The 26,018-nt window shown below is 38.4% G+C and overlaps 2 protein-coding genes across 15 annotated transcripts in view; both read right to left on the reverse strand.

Moving 5' to 3' along the window:
- Window positions 1-330: 330 nt before the first annotated feature.
- slc9a5 (solute carrier family 9 member A5) lies at window positions 331-19,998 on the reverse strand (the record flags this gene model as incomplete). The annotated part of the gene is made up of 16 exons (XM_079456720.1): window positions 331-2,571; window positions 2,667-2,792; window positions 2,881-2,953; window positions 3,210-3,359; window positions 3,646-3,772; window positions 3,919-4,010; window positions 6,488-6,614; window positions 6,747-6,817; window positions 7,531-7,620; window positions 9,364-9,566; window positions 9,702-9,922; window positions 10,901-11,078; window positions 11,214-11,292; window positions 13,423-13,586; window positions 14,142-14,444; window positions 19,674-19,998. The coding sequence occupies 16 exons, from the start codon at window positions 19,996-19,998 to the stop codon at window positions 2,039-2,041; spliced, it is 2,862 nt and encodes a 953-aa protein (XP_079312846.1). The 3' UTR covers window positions 331-2,038.
- A 255-nt stretch (window positions 19,999-20,253) lies between these two features.
- fhod1 (formin homology 2 domain containing 1) overlaps window positions 20,254-26,018 on the reverse strand; it is a 43,850-nt gene continuing 38,085 nt past the window's right edge. For 9 of the 14 annotated variants that reach the window (XM_079460326.1, XM_079460331.1, XM_079460325.1 and 6 more), the window contains 7 exons: window positions 24,720-24,881; window positions 24,215-24,405; window positions 23,827-24,019; window positions 23,274-23,439; window positions 22,991-23,053; window positions 22,324-22,497; window positions 20,254-21,828 (listed from right to left, as the gene is read on the reverse strand). In XM_079460326.1, coding sequence (XP_079316452.1) covers window positions 21,749-21,828; window positions 22,324-22,497; window positions 22,991-23,053; window positions 23,274-23,439; window positions 23,827-24,019; window positions 24,215-24,405; window positions 24,720-24,881 — 1,029 coding nt within the window. In that variant the 3' untranslated portion in view covers window positions 20,254-21,748. Of the gene's footprint in view, window positions 21,829-22,323; window positions 22,498-22,607; window positions 22,901-22,990; window positions 23,054-23,273; window positions 23,440-23,826; window positions 24,020-24,214; window positions 24,406-24,719; window positions 24,882-26,018 lie in introns of those variants that run through there. The other 5 variants (XM_079460324.1, XM_079460323.1, XM_079460334.1 and 2 more) reach the window with 2 other exon arrangements.

Genomic DNA, 26,018 nt, shown 5'->3' on the forward strand with positions numbered 1-26,018 from the left:
AGGCAGTGCCAGAAAGGGAAGCCCTGACCAAAGCTTTTCTTTCCATGGTATCTGAAGACCCACAGTACCTTGTTAACAGAAAAAGGACCAGCTGAGATGACCACATATATATAGGCTACTGTAAATTCTGTAAATTTATATGAATTGCAAATATTTGAAACAGAAAATCAAGATGCAATGGACAAACACCTTCATATTTAAAAACAAGTGCTGTCATGTTTTTTGTTCACTTTATTCCTGGGAGCAAACATAATTGTTTGGCACATAGATACCTAATAGATAGGGCTACCTATATTAACATTGACATAAAACATGACATGATTCTATGTTAATTTAATGAGTGAGTAATTTAATTGAAATATAATTTCCAACATTCCTTCTAACATGATAAGTTCAAGTAAGACAATGTAATCACTTCATACGGTTTACAGGTTCAACATGTAGCACTGTCTCCTTCAAGGCACAATAATCCTCATACAGATAATAACACAGCAATACAAAATAAAGGGTTAGTAGCTTAAATATCATAGGTCCATTTTGGACTAAATGGCTTTTAATGTATTTTTAATATTAATTTAAGATACATCAACAGACATTAAAATAAATGAAGACACATTTATCTAAGTTTTTTCTAATTATCTAAGCAATAGCATTGGAATTCATTCAAGAAACGAAAGTCACATAGACTGCATATAGCTTGACAAACTAAACCTCAATAGCCTAAACCAAAATAGCCTAAAAAAAAGTGCTATAGAATGCATGAAAAATGCATGTAGGTAATGATGTGGGTATTTTTCAGCACATCTCTGACCTACAGCATGATGAGGGACACAGATTTATACGGTTGTCCTTCTACTGGTAAAGCACATGAAAGCTCATTGAATCGAACTGAATGATTATATTCATGATGATAAATATAGTGACGCATATAAAATGAAGATTATGTAATATATCAAATAAAAGAAAGCAATTAACTCTGGTAGATTAATGTACAAAAAAACTACTATTCAACAAGCATATCAACAAAAGACAAGTGATAAATAAAAACATAAATAAATAAAACACATTTTGAAGACAATGCTATTTTGCTGAAACAAAAACAGGTACAATGTGCTGCATATACGCTGATAGATTCTGTTCACAGAGTAAATGATCACGGGGCAATCATCCTAAATTATTTGTCATCTAATGTTTCATATCCATCACAGCAGTGGATGTGGACTTGCTATGCATATTTAAAATCTTTGAGAGCTATCAGATATTAACTAAAAAAAATGTAAAAATCAATATAGATGTTATGACTTAATTTATTTATTGCGTGACCCATGTGCTTTATTTATATAATGAGCTGCAAGAGAATGTGTTACATGTCTTTTATTTCAATTTATTTAGTGTACTGGCTGATTTGAAAATGAAAAGCTGTGAAATAAAAGAACATTTGTGTATTTTCTGTGTGTAGCTTTACTGGTGGCACTTATATAACAGCATTTATGGTTTATAAGCATATCCATCCACCGTTGATCAGACGATCGTATAACACCCTAGTTAAAGTTATGTTTAGCTTATTTGAGACGCACAAACAGGATGTACTTCTGTTTGATGCAGAAAGAACATTCATTCCATTTTAAGAATAATCATTAAAAGATGTTCACTGAGTGAGATAGGACATGAAAACACTGTTTTTATAGACACATTCAAAACCTCTTTGCAATGTGGTTCAGCCTTATATGTGTCCAATAGGTTAATATATTGACATTTACTAATGCAGAGATATATAATATAGAGCAGATCACTTAAAATTAAAAACAAACATGGGATTTAACTTTTTTATTTTGCTATGTGAGAAGACCTGGATCCTCAGTTAGCAAACTCTACAAACCATTTCTAAATCCACTAAACCTATTAGTGCTAAAAAAAGAAATGAAATAAAAAAAAGTTTGTGTCAATTTAGTGACAAAAAGTCTGGCCTGAAACACCCAAGGCTAAAAAGGTAAGGTGATTGAACGGCCAACAGATAAAAAATTTAAGGAAAGAGATTTTACAGTTGGGTAGGCTTCCTGCTGTGCGGTTCTCCACCAGAAGTTGGCACTGTCACCAGACTCCTAAGGTAAACGCAAGGATTCCGCCTCTTTCCAGCAGCTTGAGCAGCAGGCGGTGGAGGCCTTAAAGATGCCATTAGCGGCTGTATTTCCTGCTGCTGCTGAGATATGACACCTTCTTCTTCCTCTTTCCTCACAAGGAACTGGAATTGCCCTGAACTTGAGTCTGTTGCAGTACTTCCCGATCCTGTAGCATTTTTTGCCTTTGCAGTGGTCCGCATGGGTCCTCCCAGCCTCGACAGGGCGCTAACACGTGGGTGCTGAGGCTCAGGAGGAGAAGCCAGACTCTCCAGAGAGGAGATGCTCTGATTCCAAGCCTGCTGCAGGTCGACAGGGATAATCTTGGTGGCCTCCACAGACAGGCACGGAGGGAGGGAGCCAACACCGCTTTTCCACGGCAGGTTTTTTTCTCCGCATGTAGGAGAAGGAGGGGCTGCAACTGGGCTCTGACACACATCCAAAGCAGCTGGCACTTTGAGACCAGAAATAAATAGAAGGTATGTTATATAGATGTTAAGGAAAGGTAGAATTAATTCTCAGGTACCAGAATTGTGTGGTATATTTTACCTGATTTTGGCCTCTCTTTTGGTGTTTCTGAAGCCCTGCGTGCCACAAAAATGATGCCCACATCCTCATCTGGTTCAGAGGCATCGTGTTTGTCTTCCTCAGGCCCCATTGGAACTACAACTGGATCTGTCGACACGTGTAGAAAAACACATTAACCACATACGGTATATACAATTCGATTGAAAATAATTATCTCCAAGATTCAGTGACCAACCTTTGTCCTGCCAGCTGACATTGCGTCTGGGTTTATCGCTGGTGTCTTGCTCTTTAGCATCTGACCCTTTTCTCTGTAAAATGTTTCAATATTTATCGATTGTGAGAGGAAAATAATGCAATTACATAAGAGGACAAAGATAAATTGGGTTTACGCAAGCCATCATTCATGATACATCCCAGTAACAACACTTTAGCCTAGTCATTGCTTATGGGTAACTGACCCTATACACAAACACACACATTCTTGCTTCTCATAAGTTACCTACTGTAGGCCTCCCTCAGGTCCAGCTAACTCGGGTGTATGGTCTTGCACTTTTGAGTACTTGCCTTTTTCTGACTGCGGTCCTTCTTATGGCGCTTGTAGTGAGTGGATTTGAAGGACTCAAGACGGTTACGCATATTCCTCTGGAACACCTCCCTGTCCTGCCTCTCCTTGTCCCCGACCGTCATAAAGTGCCGACTGTATTGGGACTGGTGCTGCAGAAACAGATGAGCGTTTAACTGATGCCCGCATAGCATTACACATGTCACTCATTTAACATTAATGCATTTGACAGACGCTTTTATCCAAAGCCAATTATATTGCATTGTATTATACATTTGTTTCTAACTATGTGCAATTCCCTGGGATCGAACATGACCTTGCTGTTGCTAGCACCATGATCTAACCACCGAGCCACAGGAAAGCTTTTACTGTGATTCAATATTATGAGTGAGAGCACATCAGCACGATTTAGGGTGAGGCTGTGTGGGTGTTTTATACCCGTCTCCTGGGTTTGTATAGGTTTCCTGCGAGTATGTGATGTGTTTCTAATTCCTCCTCTATCTTGGCTCCTGGCACTGTGTCAATCACCTGGAGGTCTAGACACACCCCACTGCCATTCTCTCTCCTAAAGGGACAAACACACAGACATGAAAAGTTGCCCCAGAGAAATACATGAAAAGACTTTTGTATACACAAACACACATTGCAATACACAATGTCCTCTGAAAATATGTCCTCAAACACAAAGACATGCACATAACAGATACTCACAAGTAGTTGGTAACATTTGTGACCTCTTGGAAAGAGGTTCTGCTAGCCATGGAAGGCAGAGAGAGTCTAGCAGAGGTCAACACGTTCCCACCCTGAGAATGAGAAATCATTTCTACTGAGAATATATCAAATACTGAGTGCCAAATCCTTGATATTGATAGGCTGACACACGTTCAGAGGATTCTATCATATGAGGGATAATGTGCAGTCAGACAGTCATTATTGCACAAAAATACTGTACTGTATATAAACACATTGGCATAAAACACTGTGTTGAGAAAAAGCTATAAAAAATATACCCACACAAAAACAATTGGCTGCAGAATCCCATAACTGGCAAATCAAAATGAAGTATTTCTAAGAGCTGTGTAGAAATTTTCTAGTCTTCCATTCAATATCACCCCACTTGAGCCCACTGGAAACTATACACATATGAAGTAGAGTTTGAAGATATGGCATTAAAGGGACACTCCACCCGAAAACGAAAATCCTGTCATGAATTACTCACTCTGTAGTTATTCCAGACATGTATACATTTCTTTGTTCGGTTGAACACAAAGAGAGATATTTTGGAATAATGTTAGCAACCAACAGTTCGGAAGCACCATTGACTGACATGGTAGGAAGAATTTAAATGGTAGTCAAAAGTGCCCCAGGCCTGTTTGTTTTCCTACATTCCTCAAAATATCTTCTTTTGTGTTCAACAGAACCAAAACATTACAAAAAATGTTTTCCTACTATGGTAGTGCTTCAGAACTGTTGGTTGCTGACATTATTCCACAATATCTCTCTTTGTGTTCAACCGAACAAACACATTTATACATGTTAGGAAACAACTAGAGGGTGAGTAATTCATGACAGGATTTTCCTTTTTGGGTGGAGTATCCCAGGATACTTCACCCAAAAATGATAATTCTGTCATGAATTACTCACTCTCAAGTTGTTACACATCTGTATAAATGTATTTGTTAACAAACAAAGATATTTGGGCGAATGCTTGTAGCAAAACAGTTATGGACCCCATTGACTACCATAGTGGTATAATGATAGTCAGAAGTGCCCCAGAACTGTTCTTAAAATGTTTTGTGTGTGTGTGTGTGTGTGTGTGTGTGTTCAAATGAAAAAAGAAAATATAAAATAAATGTTATGTTCCTGTATGTTCTGTTTCCACACAAGGGTCGTCTCTCTCTCTCTCTTTCTGACCTTCGTGGCTGTGCCCTGTGGAGCAGGGCTCAGTGTAGATGGAAACCAGCTATCCTGTCATATGAGCATTCACATTGAACATTCACCGTACAGACAGTTTCTCTTACCACAAATAACTCTGGCATATGGCTAAGTAATCTTTCTTGACATGCATCAGGAACTGTGGTTTAAAGTAAACACAGTCTGTTTCAGTTCTATTACCAAATGACCTACTGTACTGTATATAACTGCATAGAAATACATTCAGCAAAAACGTCTGACAGACCAAATATACATATACAGTACACACGTAATTTAAAGCAGTTGGTAACTTAAAAGAATACGACTTTTACATGTAAACCATATATAAGAACATAAAAATATGTATCCTTATTATATCAGATTTGTGTTCTCTCCTTTCTCAAATTAATTTAGTGCTTAGTAATTATTACTAGCCTTTTCACTGGGTGGTCTTAGAGAAATAGAGAGAGAGAGAGAGACAGAGAGAGAGAGAGATGTGAAGAACAGAGGTTTCCCAATCGTTCAATCTTGTGCTAATATTAGCTTGATAACTCCTCTCAGGCAGCTGAGCTCTATGAAACTCAAGGAAATGATCTCACTGGGAGGCAAAAGTTCTGCATGACAAACGTTTTTGCTCCCACAATATTTTACGCAATTAAAAAAAGAAGAGGAGAGTAACATGTTTATGTTTATGTTAATATTACATCATAAAAAGACAAATTAACATTAGATTTCTCAACTACATACTGTGCTGTATTATCAAATGTAAAATCTTTAAGAGCAACACCTGAATCTCTGCGTTGTAAAAATCAGATGTCATTTCCTGTGAATATACACATTTCTATTTAATTTTGAAGTATCTCTCTATCTCTTGCTCTCTCTGTGTGATGCTATGTCTGAAGATGGTTTTGATGTTGCAGTCGACGGGTATCGGGTGCTTACAAAGGGCCAGTATTGGCAGAGGCGCCCTAGCGTCAGTCTAACTAACAAAGAGAGGAATTATCCTCCGCTCTTCTCAAACAACTGAGATACATTCTCAGTGTTTTCATGCTGACAGTTAGACTCCACAGGTATGTATGAGCGTGAAAGAGGAAACAGACACTTTATAGAGATGAAAAAAAGAGAGGTTTTAAAACAGCATAGCAGGGAAGTTTCACCTGTATAGCAGATATACAGTTTTGAGTGTGGCCGCCATCTAGCGGTCTAGATTTCAAGTGCAATAATAATACAGAAAAGGAACATCTTACAAAATAGTATTTATATACACAAGCTGCCAAAAGCCCTACTACAAGCTTTTATATATATGATATACATCAGCCGTGGAACTTTTCTTTTGTATCACTTTTGAAGATAATGCTGATGTTACCTGATCAATGACACTGATGGCATCTCTGATGTTGATTTTCTGATATGCTTCCCACAGCTCACTCTTATGGTATGCAGACTTTCTCAACAGCACCTTGCTCAAATAGTTCTTGTCAAACTGCTCCCACCTAAAGGACAAAAATAGCAGAGATTAAAATAGCTTTGGTTGGACCTAGGCCCAGCAATAGAAAAACTATTATTTTAGGTATATACAGCATACTGATATTATGAGAATGTTTGCGGTTATCATGTTTGCTTACTTGTCCCTCCAGTGATGGTAGCCATTAAGACCAGCGATGTCCTCAACAGCTGTCAGAATGTGGTCAAAGGCCTACAGATAGAAGGACAAATCAACTAAATGGATCTGTAAATAATGTTTGGCTATTCTAATTTTGTAAACAAAATCTTTGCAAACATGCAGACAAATCAACAAAACGAGGACATTGGGACATTAGAAATTGTGGAGCACCTCACTGTTCAAACTATAGCACACTAGCCTGTCAGATGTGGTGGTAAAACCCTGTTTGCCTTCATGACTATTTCCTGTCCTTTAGCTACACACAAGTCGGAATCATCAGAGTTTTAGGAAAGTGCCGCTCTGATTCGGAGAAAAGATAACATCTGCCTTTCCAGGAAAAAGTAGTCTCTTTAATTCTTCTCAAACTGTACTTTCCTCACTAACGTTCCCATCAACTCAGGTATTAACTTCTCAGTCTATCTTTAGCTCAGGTTTTAGTGTGCTCAGCAGGTAGTCCCGAGTCCCAGGGTGCAGAACCTTTAGAAAGAGGATCGTTAAACGGCGAGGGGCCGTGTGACCTCTGCCTATGTGTGCACATCTATTTGTGGAAAGGCAAAAAAAGCTGTGATGATTAATTCATTGGAGTGAGAGACTGTCAGTCGTGACGCTGTTGTTTCATCACAAGCTCTACACAGACAGCAAGGTTAACATCAATCACACATTTCACCGAAGACAGTCAGACAGAGTGGGACATAGAGAAACACACTGTAGGCAGAATTTAAGTAAAACGAGTGACATTGACTTACACGCTCGTGGATCTCTTCATTAATGGTCGGTTTTCTGTTTGTGCTGCGTGGCACTTTCAACCATTTCACCAAAGGCTTGATGGTTAAACCCTGGGGAGATGGATTAGGCAAATGTCAATGAAATCTTTTAACTAAATATCAAGGCACACATTTTGTAAAGCAGCCCAAAGACCATGTTAAATCTTGCCTGATGCTGAATTTAATGCTGAGATGGTGCAGGTGAGGTATCTGATAATCTCACCCTCCCTTTAAAGAGCATGAAAACATTTCTAATTGTAGTGAAGATTTTAGTGTGTTGAAGTAATTTCAATATTACATAAAATTGTAAGGCCGGAGCCAAGGTGTCCACACCAAAAGGGCACCACTTCCTGGTAAACACAGAACTTCATCCAATACAATGAACTGCCCACAGGGTTTGCATCTTTTTGACAAAAAAACATATCTTACATGAACAAAGAATCTTTATATGCATGTTTGGTATCATTAAATTTTTTTTTAAATGTGAGATCGGTACAATGGTCTCAAGCTGGCAAAATGTTCAGGGGGATTCTTACTGAGATGAACCCCTTAGTGCTGTATATGTTCCTTTGGACATGCAGCACTGTTTTTACACTAAATTGGGGATTCTGTCGCCAGACTAACTCATAGTGCTGTGTGTGCCTTTGGATACAAACAGCACTATGTATTTCTCTTGTCAGGTATGCAATTCTTATCTTATCATCCTATTATCGTATCTGTTTTTAATGATTGGCTTGTTTGACACGTTATTCTTACCTGACAAATACATTGTAATTGGAAATAAATTGTAATTTCAATTGATCCAGAGTTGTTGTAAGATTATGTATATGTGCAAATTGATTAATGCATGAATTAAATCTTAAATCTTAAACATCTGAATATAATCTTAAAGCGGCCATAACTCAGATAGTTTCTGCATATCTCAGGTTAATCTTGAGTATTTACAGAATAGTATCGCACCCTTCAAATATCTGCAGAGTCTTTAGTTTGATCACATTAAGACAGATACAGTTGTGCGGTTATTTCCGAAAACATGCGACGCATGTGGGGGGGCGGAACTATAGCATGTGCGCACACATTGTCAAGAAAAGACATCAGTTTCACTTTTCGTGTGAGGTTCATGTCCATGACACACCGTTGCACCACCCCTTTAAGAAATGTCAACCTGGATGTTCAAGTAGTCAATAATAATCAAATCTTATTAAAATTATTGAGGTTTTTATATTTTGGAGTCAGATAAATTGCGTAACGTTAAAACAATAGTGCCTGAAAAGACAGAACATGCTTAAAGCTTTGCCATGGCACTGGATTCCTCTATTGATTTCTCCCGATCACCCCAACCCTCACTATATTTTTTTGTATTTCTTGAAAACATAAATATATATATATATATAAAATGGTATATCAAACTTGTAGCTCTTAAAGAAAAAAAGATTATATGTGTGAAGTAAGATGAAGTAATTTTCTTATCTGATGAGTGTAGAATAGGCTGTAATTGGCCATATGGATACACACACAGCACCTCCAAAATCACTCTATTTATCATAACTAGCATCTCTTTTTCAGAGCAGCAATGGAAATTACATCAATTTGACACAGCAGTGGGGAAATGTCATCCTCGCCAGCAAATCATACACGCATACACAGACGCACACACACCTGTGCAATAATAAAACCACAGCCTGATAAAACACAGACCTGAAATACACTTTAATCATCACATAATTGTGTGGTAAAGGGCAGAGAGAGAGAAAAAACACACATGCATACAAATAAACTGATCAGAATAATAGACCACATTGTAAAAGAAGTTACCTGAAACATGACAGTGAAGAAGACCACAATTATGGTCGTTGCCACAAAATAATCTTTTGCCTTGACGTGTTCTTTGTCTAACAGCACAACCAGAGCAAAAGCCACAGCGCCTCGCAGGCCACCGTATGACATCACCACTTGATCAATCTTGTCCAGGGGAACCAGTCTGAACCAGTTCAGGAACCAGGTCTGCCCTACAACACCTGTAAATGAAATGGTTCACCACAAGGTTTGGAGTTGAGGTCATTAAAGATTGCCAAAATATATAGAATACAAACCACTATTGTATGTTTTTCAATATGACATACCAAAATAGAATTAGCAGAGCTCTCTCTCACCTATTGCCCGAAAGAGTAAGATAAAGAAGAGAGTGCTGACAATAAGTCCAGTGTCCCAGGCCCATTTAGATTTGTCTACAGCTGAGATGCCCAAAAAGATGAAGATTATTGTCTCAGCAATGCTGGCCAAAGTTTTCATGGTGTACTTAACAGTGGTCCGGGACTTCTGGGATATATTGGCCTCCACATATTTCTTGCATCCAATGCCACAGAATGTCATTCTGTCATGGATAACAAAAGAAACTAGTGACACAGATATTATAAAATAATGACAGAACAATAACACACAATGATTCATGTGCTTTATTACATTTTATACATATTAAACTATTTTATTGTCTGTGCCTTTTAATATGACCTTTAGACATTTAAAGGGTTTTAAAGGATAATAATAGATTTGCATATTTAAATACTGCAGATTTAGACCCTATTTTCTCATTGTACATTCATGAGTCACTAAGAATTACTCGATGTGACGGAACAGTAGAAAGTGAAGAATTATAGAGTCAATATTATTATAAATAACATTTATCTAATCCCAGCATGTGAGCAGGACACTTCATCTCTAGCCATAAGGGGGCGCTCAAAGCACTGAACCCATATCTGCTTACAAAGACGTTTTTACTTTGAATCTTAAGGGGAAGAAATCATAATTTGATCCTGTACTACAGATTTCTGTCCCTAAAGCATCTTGAATCCAAACATTCATTAAAATGTCCAAGCAACAGAATTATTAATATAATTTGTCTACTTGAAACTGCTAAATGTATAAGATTTATGAAATAATCGGATGCATTCTACATCTTCAGATGACTAGAAATAAAGAATCGAAACATGACCTTAAAAAAGACATTCAGACATTCTACCTTATTGACACACATGTAGCTCTACAAAAACAGACACTCACCATTTCTTATTCACTGCATAATTGATCCCTGACCCTGTTGCTTTCGTTCGCTCGCTGTAGTTGACTCCTAAAACATGAATTACTCTTTCTCTCTGCTTTACTATCTATCATTTTACCTTCTCATCATTGTAACTGGGAGCTACCACAATGTATGTCACAAAGCTGCCCATATACAGTACACACACCCAAACTCCCTGTTACAGTCCATTGACTTCTATTAATTTCATACTGAGCTAGTGATATTTTTTATATACACTACTCTTTTTAAATTCTATAGAATGTTAATACTCACGAAAGAATGGCAGAGAGAGAAAACAGTTCTGCCGTCAGGTAGGCCAGGTAAACCAACAGGAAGACAAAAAGCGGCTCTATGATGCGAACCTTCTTGGTAAAACGAGTGATGAAGGCCAAAATAACAGCAAAGATGAGACCCACCAAAGTTCCTCCAATACTGACAATGAGGAATGAAACTGTGATGATAGACAAGAGAATAAAAAAACAGTAATTTCGAATATATACACTTTCATAAATAGGAAATTAAAATACTCAAAAAAATCTACCACAGGGTATCAAACATTTTTTTTAAATATAAACTCAGCTCTTACCGATTCCTTTAAAGTAGTCTGCAGTATGAACATTCCCTGGTCCCACTTCCACAAAAGACATGTATACTTTATACAACACCTGTTAAGACACACAATGCACAATGAGCACATGTCTCATATACACTTGACTAACTAGTCTATGTTCTCAACAAATTGGACAAAAGATCAAATAATAATGAAACAAAAAATATAACACGAAACAATAAAACAGTTCCTAAGCGCAGAGGATAAAAAAGATCCTCATAACTGTAGAAAATATGACACATAGCTCAGCAGCAAAACAGAAGATGTGCAATTTTGTGAAGAGCATCACTCACAAAGCTTTTTATAGCCTTGAGTAGTACAACTGCCCAATGATACAGCACAACACATCTGTGAGCTATGTGTGAATGAGCGTTTCACTCAAGCCTGTTCACTTGTAAAGACGCTGTACTCCTCAGCGCTTAATGAGTCTGTGTGTTAACAACTAGGCCAATAAGAAGAGGCTGTCTTTTTAAACCCCGTTAATCAGAAGACGCTCTATTCGTCTTCTTGATAATATGCCTGTGCACTGTGTACTATTGTTCAGTTGGTGTCTGTCAATAAAGGCAAGTGTCCAAAAATTGACTAGTTTGATTGAAAGGATTTTTAGCAAGTGGCAACAGCTTCTGGGCATTAAAACTCTATTAAGCGCAAGCTGTTCTTGCTTTTTCAGTTTAAGTGCTTTTTTTAGAAAGAGACACTGAGGTAACAGCACTTAATTAGAGCATTGATCAGAACATCTGCAGTCTTTAGGCAGCTCCTCTCTGTGCTGACTGATCTTCCAGTACCAAACCTACAGTTAGTCACATTATAATTATTGTGTTATTTCTATACTGGAAACCAGAAGCTCAAAATCTCTTTCAAGAAAACTGTAAAAAATGTGACTGTGGTAACTTTACAACTTCTTTTATGTGCGAAAATGAGCCAATGAGACAAATGTGACAGCAGTTTTTCGTTCCTTTTATATTTATAGAGCACTGTGTAAAAGTCTACATCCATAAAATGGTGGCAGAAGCTAATAGAATCTTGTTTTCTCCTATTGAAATTGGCGAGGGTGGACACTGGCGTTAACACAAATCACTAACATGCTGTATTCTCATTTCGGTGTTCCACAGATTTAGACATCCACAAACCAAACAGATGTGATTTCTTTGAATCTTCCGGAACACATGCAATACCATTCTACATACAGTCCACATAAATCAAGCAATTAAACAATAGCTTAATGGCTCAACCAGATCTAATTTCAACAACAATATACAGTATAAACAAGTAACACTAATTCACTTTAGCTCATAGCCATCCACAGAGTATTAATCCACAAATGATATGGGATAATGGAGGATGGTTCAGTCGCAATGCCTTGGACTAAGTCAGTTACCTGTCGATTTGCTTTGCCAGAGCAACTAAATTACTGTTGGATAGGTCTTATAACTTAATCATGTCAGCATTATAGAACAGTCTTCTTGTATAAGGTTACCCTACACCAGAGATGTGTATAGTGAAACACAGATGACCACAAAGCATTTCTACCTTTAAGTGGCTGTTACTCATCCAGTTTCTGCATGCATGTTAATCTGGAGTACTCAAATTCTTTATGAAAAACAGATTATATTATATGTATGATTATTTTGAAAAACATAGAACCTCGTGCACGGGGGGTTGTGGTGCAGGAAATAAAACATGTGCGCACCCATTTCCAACAAAATACAGACATATGACTCGGTTTCACCTACCGTGTCTGCTCCATCAATCAGTTTCAAACGATCTCCAAATCCAGCGTTTATATAACATTCCTCACCGAAATGCGGTGAACTAACACTTTGCGAACGCAGTGCTCTCTCTCTCTCTCTCTTGCTCTTAGTTGACGTGTGCGCATGCTCCTTCTCCCGCTCTCCTTGGTTGACGCGTGGGCATGCTTTACCGGGAGAATTATCCAATAAGGGACTAAGGAAATTTGTTACGAAACGGATTTTAATGTTGGAAAAAAACTTTCAGAAAAACCTGTACGAACGCCGGGGAGTTTATCGAGCTCAGAAACACTACTATTTAAGAAGCATTGTTAAGAAGTCAGAATGCATGAAACACTGTTGCTCATCCCCTTAAAGCTCTCATTGAGCTTTTTAAACCACTCTCACATGTTCACAAAAAAATCAGTAAAGATGATCATCAAAAGCATTTGACTCACCACAGTCACAGCATCATTGACAAGTGACTCGCCAAAAACAATGATAAAGAGCGTCTCATTCACATGGACTTCTTCAAACACAGCCAACACTGCTACAGGATCCACAGCTGAGATCAGAGCTCCAAACAACAGAAACTCCATCAAACCTCCCTCCACTTTTTCATCTGCACACATACATGGCACAAAACAAACTTAACGTAATCTGACTTCGTTCTTCACAACACACTTGTAAAGCACAGTTAACATTTTGGAATAGTAGATGAAAGGGTGTTGGTTTGAATCCCACATGATGAGATCACTATTTTGACCTTGAGTAATACTTCTTACCACAGGATGCTCTAGATGGGCTGTTTCTGTTGTAGCAGGTGTTGCTTTGAATGAAACTGAAGGCTAAATGACTAACTAGCTCTCTTGGGTCTATAACCATATTCCAGCAGATTCAGGTTAAATGAAGTCACATAATTAAATGAAAAATGATAAAAGCCAGTGATGACTGCCACTGGACAAAACAATCTAATAAAATATTGATTTGACTTTGAAATCAATACTGAACACTAATGTGGAAAGTCTATAACTATTTAATTTTTGTGAGAATTTGTTTTACCACTAAACAATTTATGAGCATTAGTGAATTTAATTTTTTTGGGATTCCAACCCTTTAAAGCAAAGAGCTTTAAACTCTTTATATGAAATGAAATGGTTTCAACATAATTACTCACCTATGAGTCCAGCCATCTTAACTCCATAGAGACAGAATCCAGTGCAGAAGGAATTCCACAATGTGCCCACCACAGCATACATCAAAATGGCACCCAGGTTGTCAAAGAAGAGCCGTGCTGGCATAAAATACCCTGCATCCCCCACAATAGTTGGAAGGAGAAAGAGGAAGAAAAGGCCCGGGTCCAGTTGGTACGGCTGCGTCTTGCTGGCAATGAGGACCACTGCACCCAGAACCAGACCCAGCAGAATCAACATACAGCTCTCTGGGACAGCTGTGGTGAAACGCTGAGAGACATGGAACACTAAAGATTGCAGAGCAAAAAAAGAGAGAAAAGAGATATTTTGAGAGGGATAACATGGCAAGAGTATAACCAGACATTACAAATACTACTTAACAAATTAATTACTGTGATATGACATAACTATAGTAAATGTGCTTTCTACAAAACTTTGTCCAATAGAGTAGACATCATTTCCATTTTGGACTTTGCACACATTTATACTGAGCTCTGTTTGATGTAAGCCGTTTCAGTGAATGATCACTACAATCTTCATAGACGTGGTTATAAAAATATGTGCACCTGTTACAACCAATGAGTTTACTGCAGCAAGGTGCACACATGCCAGAAACTCCATTGACCTCCATAAACCACACAGCTGGGGCAGCCGAATATTTCACGGCTCAATCTACTCGCCAGCCAAGCAGCCTTGTTTAAAGAGATGCTTGTAAATTGTGGATGCTGTTATTCCAAACCATGGTTTCAGATGTCACACAACTCAAGACACACAATGACACAGTAAGCGTGTCAGTAACCTATCACAATATCCATTACTACACTGAAAAATGTTTTTGTTGCCTTAAATTTTTTAAGTATAATCAAATTTCAGTTTATTATTTTACATTTAATAAGTTATTCACTAGATTTAATTTATAGAATAAGTTGAATAAGATCTAAAAATTTGATAAGTTTAAGTGATACTTTAAAATTCTGTTATCATTTACTCACCCAATTGCCATTTTAAACCTGTATGGCTTTCTTTCTTCTGAAGAATGTTAGTAACAGAACAATGGCGGTACCCATTCTATTGTATGGAGACAAAACCAATAAGTCAATTAGTATCGCCACTGCTTGGTTACCAACATTCTTCAAAATATCTTCTTTTATGTTTAGAAAGTCATGCAGGTTTGAAATGACAAGAGTGTTTTTGAAATGTAAATGTTTTTTGTAATAGCAAGTTGAAATGACTGTTAGACATACAGATCAGGTAAACAATGGAAGCAATTGAAACTGCATAAGGAAAACAAAAAGCACAAATGCAATCAAAAACCTAGTCTCATTACAGCCTACCACAGTATACAGAGCCAAGTTGTAAAATATCTAAAAACTTTAGTAGAGTAGAAAAGACATAGAAGTCAGAACTGATCGGTCAGGTTTTGACGGAAGAAATGTGTTTTCAGATGATTCCTAAAGATGGCTACAGAATCTGATGATCTTGTAGCAGCGGGCAGATCATTCCACATAAGTGGCTCAAACAAGGGAAGGGGCGCAAGAGTGATTTTTTACCTTTTTGGGATGGCAACACAAGACGTCGTTCAGTTGGCGGGTACATACATCTGCATTAGCGAGTGGAGGTGGGTGCCAAATCAGTGGTGGTCTTGTAGGCCAGGAGCAGAGTCTTGAATTTGATGAGAGCCACTATAGGGAGCCAATGTAACTTAAATGAAGAGAGGAGTGACGTGTAATCTCTAAGTTTCATTGAAAACCTCTCTTGTTGCTGCATTCTGGATCATCTGTAGAGGTTTTGGTTGTGCAAGCTGGAAGTCCAGCCAGTAGATGATGGCTAGGCATGCTGAGATGCGTGCAGAAACAGTTGGATAGTCAGGCTGAAATGACAGTTGGAGTTGTGTATCATCTGCATAGCAGTGATAGGAAAAGCCATGTTTCCGAATGACAGAGCCTAGGGATGTCATGTATACAGAAAATAGCAACATACCAAGCACTGAGTCCTGAGGAACCCCTGTGTCGAGATGTTGGGACTCAGAGGCCTCACCTCTTCAGGATACTCTAAATGATCTACCTGAGAGGTAAGACCTGAACCATTGTAGGACCATTCCAGAGACACCCATAGCCTTGAGTTTACATAGGAGGATGTGGTTGTTAAGCGGCAGATAGATCCAGCAGGATAAGAACAGATGAGTTAGAGCAACTAGTTAGTGCTCTTTCCAGTCTCATGGCTTGACTGACAAAGAGCAGCGCAGTCTCAGTGGAATGGCCGTTCTTGAAACCAGATGGTTGTCCAGGAGGTTGTTCTGGGTGAGAAAGTGCTTACATACAACACGTTCAAGATTTTTAGCAATGAAGGGGAGGAGAGATACCGGTCTGTAGTTTTTTAAAAAGTGCAGAATTAAGAGTGAGCGTCCTAAGTAGTGGGGTAACACAGGCCTCTTTGAAGACTGTGGGAAATGTACCAGTGGTGAGAGACGAGTTGATAATGTGGGTCAGAACAGGAACGACCGATAGAGAGATGGCCTGGAGGAGATGAGTGGGGATGGGATTTAGCAAGCAGGTACTCGGGTGTTTAGAAGAAATTACATTGGAAACTTCGTCTTCAGATAGGAGAAAGAGAGAGCGAGCATGTGTTGGGGTTTGGGCCTGATCAAGAGGTGGCGGTGCAGAGAATTGACTGCTGACAAATTAATTGTAAAACAAAACTTACAGTGTATTTCTTTGCTGGCAAAGAAGACTTCACAAGTCCTTTCAATTTACTATTTAAAATTTTGACCAGCGGTGAGTTGCTGTAACTTATCAAATACATCGAAATTGAAAAGTTTAATGAATTTGATTAGTTGAAGTACTGTTAAACATTAAAAACTACAGTACAAGTTGAAAATGGCTTGTAACGCTAATTTGATTATATTTAAAAAATTGAAGTCAGCAAAGAACAATTGACAGTGTATGACCAGGAGCCAGCAGGCATACGGTATCAAATGAACAAGCCATTCATTATTAGAAGAGATCAATCACACACCAGTCTAAAACTTTTCACATTACAAGCGACAAAGCGGCATGATCCCATTCATTTCAATGGAGAACTGGTGACTTCCGCCGAACCGAGCAGTAGCAACCGGTGGCGACTGGAGGGGGCATGTCAAACGATGCGACACTTCGTGTCTTTATGTTGAACTTTATGCAAATAAGTAGAGAATTTTTGGAGCAACAGCTAAAAGGAGAGAAAATGGGAACTTATGTTATTCTTCACTCAGTTCCCACTAGCGACCTAACTGCTCATCACTGGTGACTTGCAGTGACAATATCTCTTGTAATGTGAACAGGGCATAATGCTCAGTTACAGGGTCGTGGTACTGTGAATCAGTGGTCCACTGATCTGAGCATGAGGTATCTCATCTGTTTCACAGAAGGTTTGAGAATGATAGCAAACACATGAAGATGCACATGCAAACATTGCACGAAGGTGATTTGATGCATGTGTGAAGATGTTTAATGTAGTTGTGTTCGAGAGAAAGTTGTTGTTTATTAAGAACGCTCGTGGTGAAGAAAAGATTATTGTGGCACAGCTCTGACTTACATTAAAGCAAATAATAAAACGCTGTCGTAATCTTTTGTCCCAAAGCACATTAAAGGTTAATGAGTGACTAATGGCGCTAATTATTCATGTTTCCACGCTCAGAGTGATTTTGTGTAGGAGGGGAAATACAGTACACACCTCTGCCAAAGAACATAACAATCCCTGCCTGCCATGACTCATTCATACAAGGAGGAAAGAAAATAACTGAAACGTAGTGCTTAAGCCATACATGCATACGCATACAAATGATAAACTGCAAAACATTCGTATATCATTGTACGGTACATAAACCTATGTGTGTACACATGCACATGTTTAAAACCACACACCACATGATATATTTAATTCATGTACGCATACTAACACGGTGTCCCACTCCAATCTCCCTGTATTACAAAAGATGTGACCTTCAAATGTGAAAATTCTAAATAAATGTCGCCAAATCATACACAGGTGCAGCCTATCACAGGATCTGAAGCTTTTAAACTGCGACATGCTTATGAAAACAGTCTATAATTACAATAATAATGAAAGAATAAACCCTTTTAATCCGACTATACTCATTTTCAAAGAGGGATAGAGTGAAAAACCTTTGAACAGCTAATTAGAAGTAAATAGTGGAGTGTCAGTCCATTATTATTATTATTATTAGGTGAATGTGTACTGGCATGAATCATAAACTGTGATCATAAATGTTTGTGTGCTTCTTTTCTCTAAATGTGTGGAAAGAGTGCACTGCTTTGATAAATAAGAATATGAAATATGACAAAAAAAGGTCAAGTTAACATTTTGTAAGCATACAGAATTCTAATTAAGTGTCTGTGGATAAACTGACAGACTGGCAATGTCAGTAACAGAATATAACATTAGCTAATTTATTTTGTGAATAACTCTTGACGTTTACAACAGTTACAACAGTTTAGTGGAAGGGAGCACCACAGTGGACACAATGGCATTCTAGCCAAGCAAGCACATAGTCGTCAGCGGTGCTATAACCATGAAAAAGCTGTAGGTTTGTATGAAAATACACTGTACACGGTGCAGCTGTGACCAACATGTTGAAAACAACCTTTCATTATGGTTTACGGTCTCTCAACACCTGTTCACACCGTGTGCACGCAACACTACAAATCAGCCGAACATTGTGCAAGTGCTCCCGATGGCGCAGTGCTACTTTATCCAGATGCAGACATATTCTGAGTGAATTCTGATGGTGCTAAATAAACTGTGCTAAATGAATCACATTGAAACAGATGATCGAGCGATCAGATATGACTGCATAAGCCATGGAGAGATGCCTGAGAGACACATCATATATCATATGTATATAAAAGCATCCGATTTAAAAATGACTGACCACTGTGATCTCTCACCTTGGCACTCATTACAACATAACCGAAGAGAGACTGACGATTAGGAAATATGATGAGTCATAGGCAGCCAATCCGAGCGCGCTGCTGCTATCAGCGGACCCTCGCGCCGCTTGGAGAGGTGCAGCGTCGGAACACGGTGAGCTCAAGGCAACACAAATGTCTAGTGACAGTAAAAATCGACCAATACAAACAAAGAAAGGCGCCACGATCACTTAACATACGATAACTTGACGTAAAACTGTTGTTTACTCATCTACGGTGCTGCTCGTTTTATCGAACCACACGTCGCTGGGGAAACGCACGAGCTTTATTGCTATGGCAACCACCAGCGTCTTTAGAACGAATGACTGTGGAAGGAAAGCGCAGGTGTCTTGCGCGATCGACGCTTCGGTTTCATTGCCATCTCCTCTGCCAAAAAACACACAGCAGGTCTGATTTTATTAAAACACGCGACATTATGTCTTTGATCTTCTATATTTTACCATCAGTCCAACAGCTACAGGAAACACGACCATTTAAACACATATTTTACATATAGTCTTAGATCATGTCAGTCATGTGGCAACTTACGTATTTTGGCCACACTGGCAACCAAAAGCCAGCTGGCTATAATGTAGGGTGTCTGCACGTAACTCCATTCCCACTGCACTATCTGGTAACCCCCTCCGTGGTGATGAGAAGACTCTCCGTCCTCCGTGGTCGTGGACGACGGCTCCTCCACGGACCGGGCGAGCGCGATCCCTGGGTGCCCGTTCTCTTGTGGAGAATAACGGGAGGCGGCGGGAGATGAGGCACCGACCACCAGCTCCGGCGGGAGCGATGCTCCTGTGACGTAAAGGTCAGTCGCAGCATCGCCGGTCACCGTTAACGACAGGAGCAGACTCAAGAGAAGCATTTTCCACCGTGTTCAGTAGTCTGTCATCTTCGTTTCTTTATATGTGCTCCTGTTGCGAAGGCAATCCTTCCGCGGGACGCCCCGTTACCGGTTTACAACATCAACACACTCCACTTGCCGGTAACTCGCGAAGGTGCAGCTGGCGTATGTGAACACGTGATACAACCGGGCACGAGGACCACAGGTTATCGTTAAAAAGTCCTCATGAAAGAGGAGTTTATATGACATAGCCTACAGAAAGACGCTAAACCTGAATGCATCTTAAAAAGCATTTATAAATCTCCAAGATAGATCATTGAACATCTGGACATTGTTAGGCTACATCAACCAAACATTGTAGGATATACATAAAATATTCATAAATAAGACCAAAATACCTTGCTTCTAAAAACACATTTTCATAAAATTTTGAACAAAGCTCTGTCCTTGGATTCAAGGGCAACATTTCACACATGTTTAAATAGCAGAGAGTTGTGACATGTTCTGACATTATACTTCTGTTCCACTGGTGCTGAATATGAAGTGGTGATGAATGTGAATATGCACATTACTGGAACACTAAACATGATACATTCAGAACGCATGCACTCATGCAAACAGGTTATGAAACAATCCAGTAATACAGTCTTGATAAAACAATGGAGTGACACCGAACTCTCAATTCCTCCTGCAGAACTCCCTGTGCAAAAAAAGCAATACAAACAAACAAAATGTGGATGGTGTAACAGAATAAAAGCACCAATAGATGTGCTCTGCCTTCAACACAACTGATATCTGAGGCAGAGTGGTCCATGCACACATTTATAACAGTCACAGTGGCATAACTAAAAATAAAGAGTGTCAGACAGTTTTTTAGGTGAATTATAATGAGAACAGTTGAACATATTTCTCTCTTGACTCCAAAAGCCAATAATAAATAATAGGACAGAAACATGATACAGCGATATGTTGTAGTATCAACAAACCTATCAAGGGAGAGCCGTGATAAAAGATAAAATGCATAAGCTAGTTTATCGTCTATTAAACAAGATCTCCTTTGGAAGTCAGGATGTACTGTTGCATACTAACCATAAGCACATTGGTTTGCCTTCTATACACAAATTTACCCATTATCACCATGATAAAATTTGCCCAAGAACCCAGTGTGTTTCAGTTACCCTATTGCACTGATCCAGGACCAGTTTCTGACTTCCAATCTTAAACCATTAGAACAGAAATAGCAAAGTCACATCTGAAAACTACAAGAGACCCATCTTTAAAATTGCTTGTTTAAAATATGTTCTTTATATGGGCTTGCACCCTTCAAATCCTTGCATCAGTCCATTTTGACTGATACTGTACATTACGCACCTATCCATGTATTACACAAACGCTTTCTACAAAATAATACACCTGCATCTGGTCAGAATAATAAGCATCAATGCTACATCAGTAAATTTAGACTTGTTTTAATACTATGCAATTAAAAATTGTAGCAATCTAAACATGATATGTCTTATGGATGGCATGTATGCAGCTGATGTGTTTGCCATCACAGTAATGCCGTTTGAATGCACCTTTGTGTGTTAAAAAAGACTAAACAACCAGAAGTACACAATTGCCTGTATCCAGTGAACGGTTTAGTTGCAGGCATTCCAGAAACAGTCCTCAGTAAACATCCCTTTGTGACCACAGTTCGTCCTGTCATTAAAGCAGGTCTCTTTATAACCTCATTGCTGCCCTACAAGTGTTTCCAAAAGTGTTGCCATCTTCAAACCTTCCCGTTAGGATTGCTGAGGCCAAGCGCTTGCACCATATCCACACCCAACCCACTCTTCAGTGTTCTCCGCACTACAACAAACACAATACACCATTACAACTAATACACAAAACTTCTATTAAAACAATCAGTGTTAAAGCTGAAGTATTCGTACAGCCCTGAAGGCATTTTTAAAAAGCAAAGCACCTCAAATAAATATGAAATAATATTGTGCCACATCGATATTGAGACCGCTTCCATGTATTACATTATATGCAAATGTTTCAGATGCATACAGTAGAATATTTATTTATATTTGAAGATTTGTGTCATTTCATTTTCTCGTGCGCTACAAAAAGGCTTTCTAGCTGGTGAATCTGGCACAAACAGAAGAGGTGGCTTTAGGGACTTTTGGATTTAGGGGCTTTTGTAAACTAAAGGATTATGTTGTGTTTTGGACACAGATAGTGTTGAATGCAAACAGTGAACTAAATGCTTAATCGTATCCCCCAGGTTTAGAATTAAAACATCCTTTAGAAAAAGTTAAAAAGTCTAGTGGTCAGAAATTCAAAACGTAGGCTACTCACATGACTTTCTGTTAAGCCTTGAACGTTTGCGTGTTTTGGGGCTAGACGCCCTCTCGGTAGGATTCTGGGTGACAGACATGACCAGACGATCCATGATTTCATCTGTGGCGTCGTCTTGAGAGTTGGCAGTGTCCTCTTTGGCTACTAACATGTTTGTACTAAGTCTGCCTACACCTGTGAGGAAATATTTTAATAGATCATTAACAGAAGAAACAGGTCGAGCATGAGCTAATGACAGAGGGCTGGGAATACTTCTCGGCAAGATGACTGAAATCAGTGGGTTGTGAAAGTAGCACACAGACAAATTAAGAGTTAAAATGCATCCAGATTGATCCACATGACAATGACTGATTAGACTGTTAGCACACACAAACTTACCACTTCAAAATAATTATTTTCTCTCAACGCTCACTGGAAAAGGATGCAACTAATGTGACATATTCATTAGTTAGGTAAACCCACTTCATGCGGTTTGAACAATACAGTACTACAGCATCTCTACCTTCATCATAAAAGTCCTCTCTTGTTTGGCTCTCTACTGGTGAAGTAGGAGAACTGTCAGAGTTATAAGACTCCTCTGTAAGATTAAACGTTCCAACCTTAATAATCTCATTAGGTTTTATTATATATCAAAAACTGTTTTTCTGTGCACACATTCATGCTCTACCTTCATCATCCACATGAAGAGTTGGTGATGTGGGAGAAGTGTCAACACCAGAGGTCAGAATCTCTATAAACATTCAAATTCCCAATAAAAACACCAAATCAGTTCTAGATTTTAATTTCGGTCTGTGCTCAACATCACCTAATGCACTGGTAGTAGTATTTTACGAAAGGAACAAGGAATGTTTTAAAATACAGATAAAACATGACCTAAACACAGTTTACAATAACGTTCCCCTAGAAGGCCGAGCATCAGGTGATTTTTTTAAAACCTCACAGTATCTTACTTCTGACAGCACGACTCCTGCGCAGTTTGCTCTGGTCATCACTGGCAATGAGCAAGTTCTTCATGTTTTCATGCTCCTCTTGGGCTGGCTCTGTTTCTAGTGTTGAGGATACACAAGATGGGCTGTCCTGAGAGAAAGCTGGGACCGCTCCAGAAAACTTCTCTGTCTGTAAACATTTATTCACACAATATTAGTTATCAACAAGTTTTAGTTTTTGTATTGAGCAAGTGATATGACACAACAACTCGAAAAGCTCAACCTAATGTTATTTGAGACAAGTGCATCCTACAGTAATTAAGATCATTAAGAAATTAAGATATGTACATGTGGGTAGATGAAAGACTAATATGGAAATTTGTCCTATGGTGCGACAGCAAAAAAAAATAAAAACATAAAATGAAGATACTGTATCTCTTGGTCTCTCTTATGCTACTTTATATGATAACTATAAATACTAATAATATAAAACAAGGTCATATTAACAGTTTAGGCCCCATGTAAGATTTATTGGTTAACTTCCCATGTATAGTATGTCAGAGTTACTGTCACACACCTCTGTGATCAGCTTGCCCCTGGTTTTAGTGCGTTCCCGGTGGGCGGCTCTTTTGATTTTTTGGTTGAGGACTCTCTCTCTTGTGGTGCGGTATTCTAGGGCAAACTCACTGATGATCTTACAGAACAGAGTTATTTTTGTGTCCCGCACCGAGAATGAGGGTTGACCCAGGTAAAGCAGGAAAGAGTGAAACCTGCAATGTCAGGGAACAGAAGCGGTGGAATCTTGTCAACAGATGCTCCAGTTCATGCAATAAGCGCTTTTCTTCACACTTTTCAGATAAAGTAATTATACTGTATAAACAAACATGATGAATAAAATGCACAACAATGGAAATTTTACACTTCAGACTTTGATTTTAAAACCTGAATTTTCCTAAATTCAATACCTGTTAATAATGCGTCTATGCACAACCTTCAGTATGATAATCCTCTCAGTACAGTCTTTCAGGAATTCTGTCATCTTGTTTTTCATAAGTGCTTTAGTCTCATGTTTGGACACCATTTTTAGGTTGTCCCAGGACATTTTACATTTTCTCTCCAATTGAACCAGGTTTTCAGATAACTGCTCAAAATCCACCTGCAGGAAAGGAAGGAGATGATAGATGTAGACAATTAACAACGGCATTTCTTTGGATCCATTTTATTTTCCTTGAAGGTCATTCTGTACAGAAATGGGAAATCTGCAGCACAGTGGTTATTATAGGTATATTTAAATGTCAACTTTTAAAGTATGCTACAGAAATGTGCTATGAGCAGCTATTATAGCTGCTCCAAACTATTAAAGCCTAGTAATAGGGATGGAAATTCCTCAGCTAATAATGAATAATGTTGAAGACTAAAGAGGTAACATGAAAAACAATAAAACACAAAATATGTCACCTAGACACCTACTTTAGCAGACTGTGTGATGGCAGTGATCTCGGAGTAGAGATCTGTTGTATCTGGGTAGTTTTCTACTACAAAATTGCAGCTATGATGAAGCAGAGACTGTCGGTGTACCGTGTCCTTCACCTCAGTTACCTTCTCCAGATAGTTGAGATCAAAACCCTTAGCCTGCATGAGACACACACCATCCAAAGATACAGTATGTGTATGTCAAAATATTAATGTACATTTTTCTGAGACTGAAACAACATTTTTGAAAACATTTACTGCAGACAACAAGGTAACCATTAGTTAGCTTTTTTCCCTGAAAATCATGCACTTAATATATCTGCCTTAATATATCTGCATACATTTTATTATCGGCCGATAACATTAAAAATTTACATTTATCGTTTGATACAGATATGGCTGATAATTCATCATGCATCCCTAGGTTTTGAGGTGTTAATGGTTTAACCTTATCTTCATTTGCTTTATGAAAAATTTACTAAAGATTTATTTCATTTCATGAGGTTGCAAGATTCATATGTGAATCTCAATTCAGTCTGGGTCATGTAAGCTTGATCTGTGTGTGCACTGGTTCAAGATTAAATGGTTATACAAGCAGTGCTACTAACCGTATGACCTATAACATTACATGCCTTATTTATGTAATAAAAAAAAAGATGGTGTATATCACAAACCATAACACTCCTGACGACCAGATTTAAAGACACATGCCACCTACAGTATGTGGTCAGGGCAAAGCTTAAAGAGACAGTTCACCCAAAAATAAATACTCTCTCATCATTTACTCACCCTCGAGTTGTTTCAAACCTGAATAAATTACTTTGTTCTGATTAACACAGCAAAAGATATTTTGGAAGAATGTTCAACATCATTGACTTGCATAGGACAAATTAAACAGTAGTCAAATGTGCCCCAGAAGTGTTTGTTTTCCTTGATTCTTCAAAATATCTCATTTTGTGTTCAACAATTATATATTGTCCCAGAAGTCCAAGAACTGAAAACCGCTAACATTCTTCCAAATATATTTTAAATCTTATAATATATTAAATCTTAGTGTTCAACAGAACAAAGAAATGTATACAGGTTTAAAACAACCTAAAGGCGAGTAAATTATGACAGAAATTTTGGGTGAACTATCCCTTTAAGAACAGGACATTTGAGTCTCTATTAATGCGAGTACAGAAACTGTGAAAGAGTAATAATTTTCCAAAATAATCATCTTCCATAATAACAGCAATCTCAACAAATCCATATCTTCAAGGTTGCATGGATAATATTATAGGAAAAATGTTTTGT

Source organism: Barbatula barbatula (assembly GCF_947034865.1).
Source record: "Barbatula barbatula genome assembly, chromosome: 1".
NCBI lineage: Eukaryota > Metazoa > Chordata > Actinopteri > Cypriniformes > Nemacheilidae > Barbatula > Barbatula barbatula.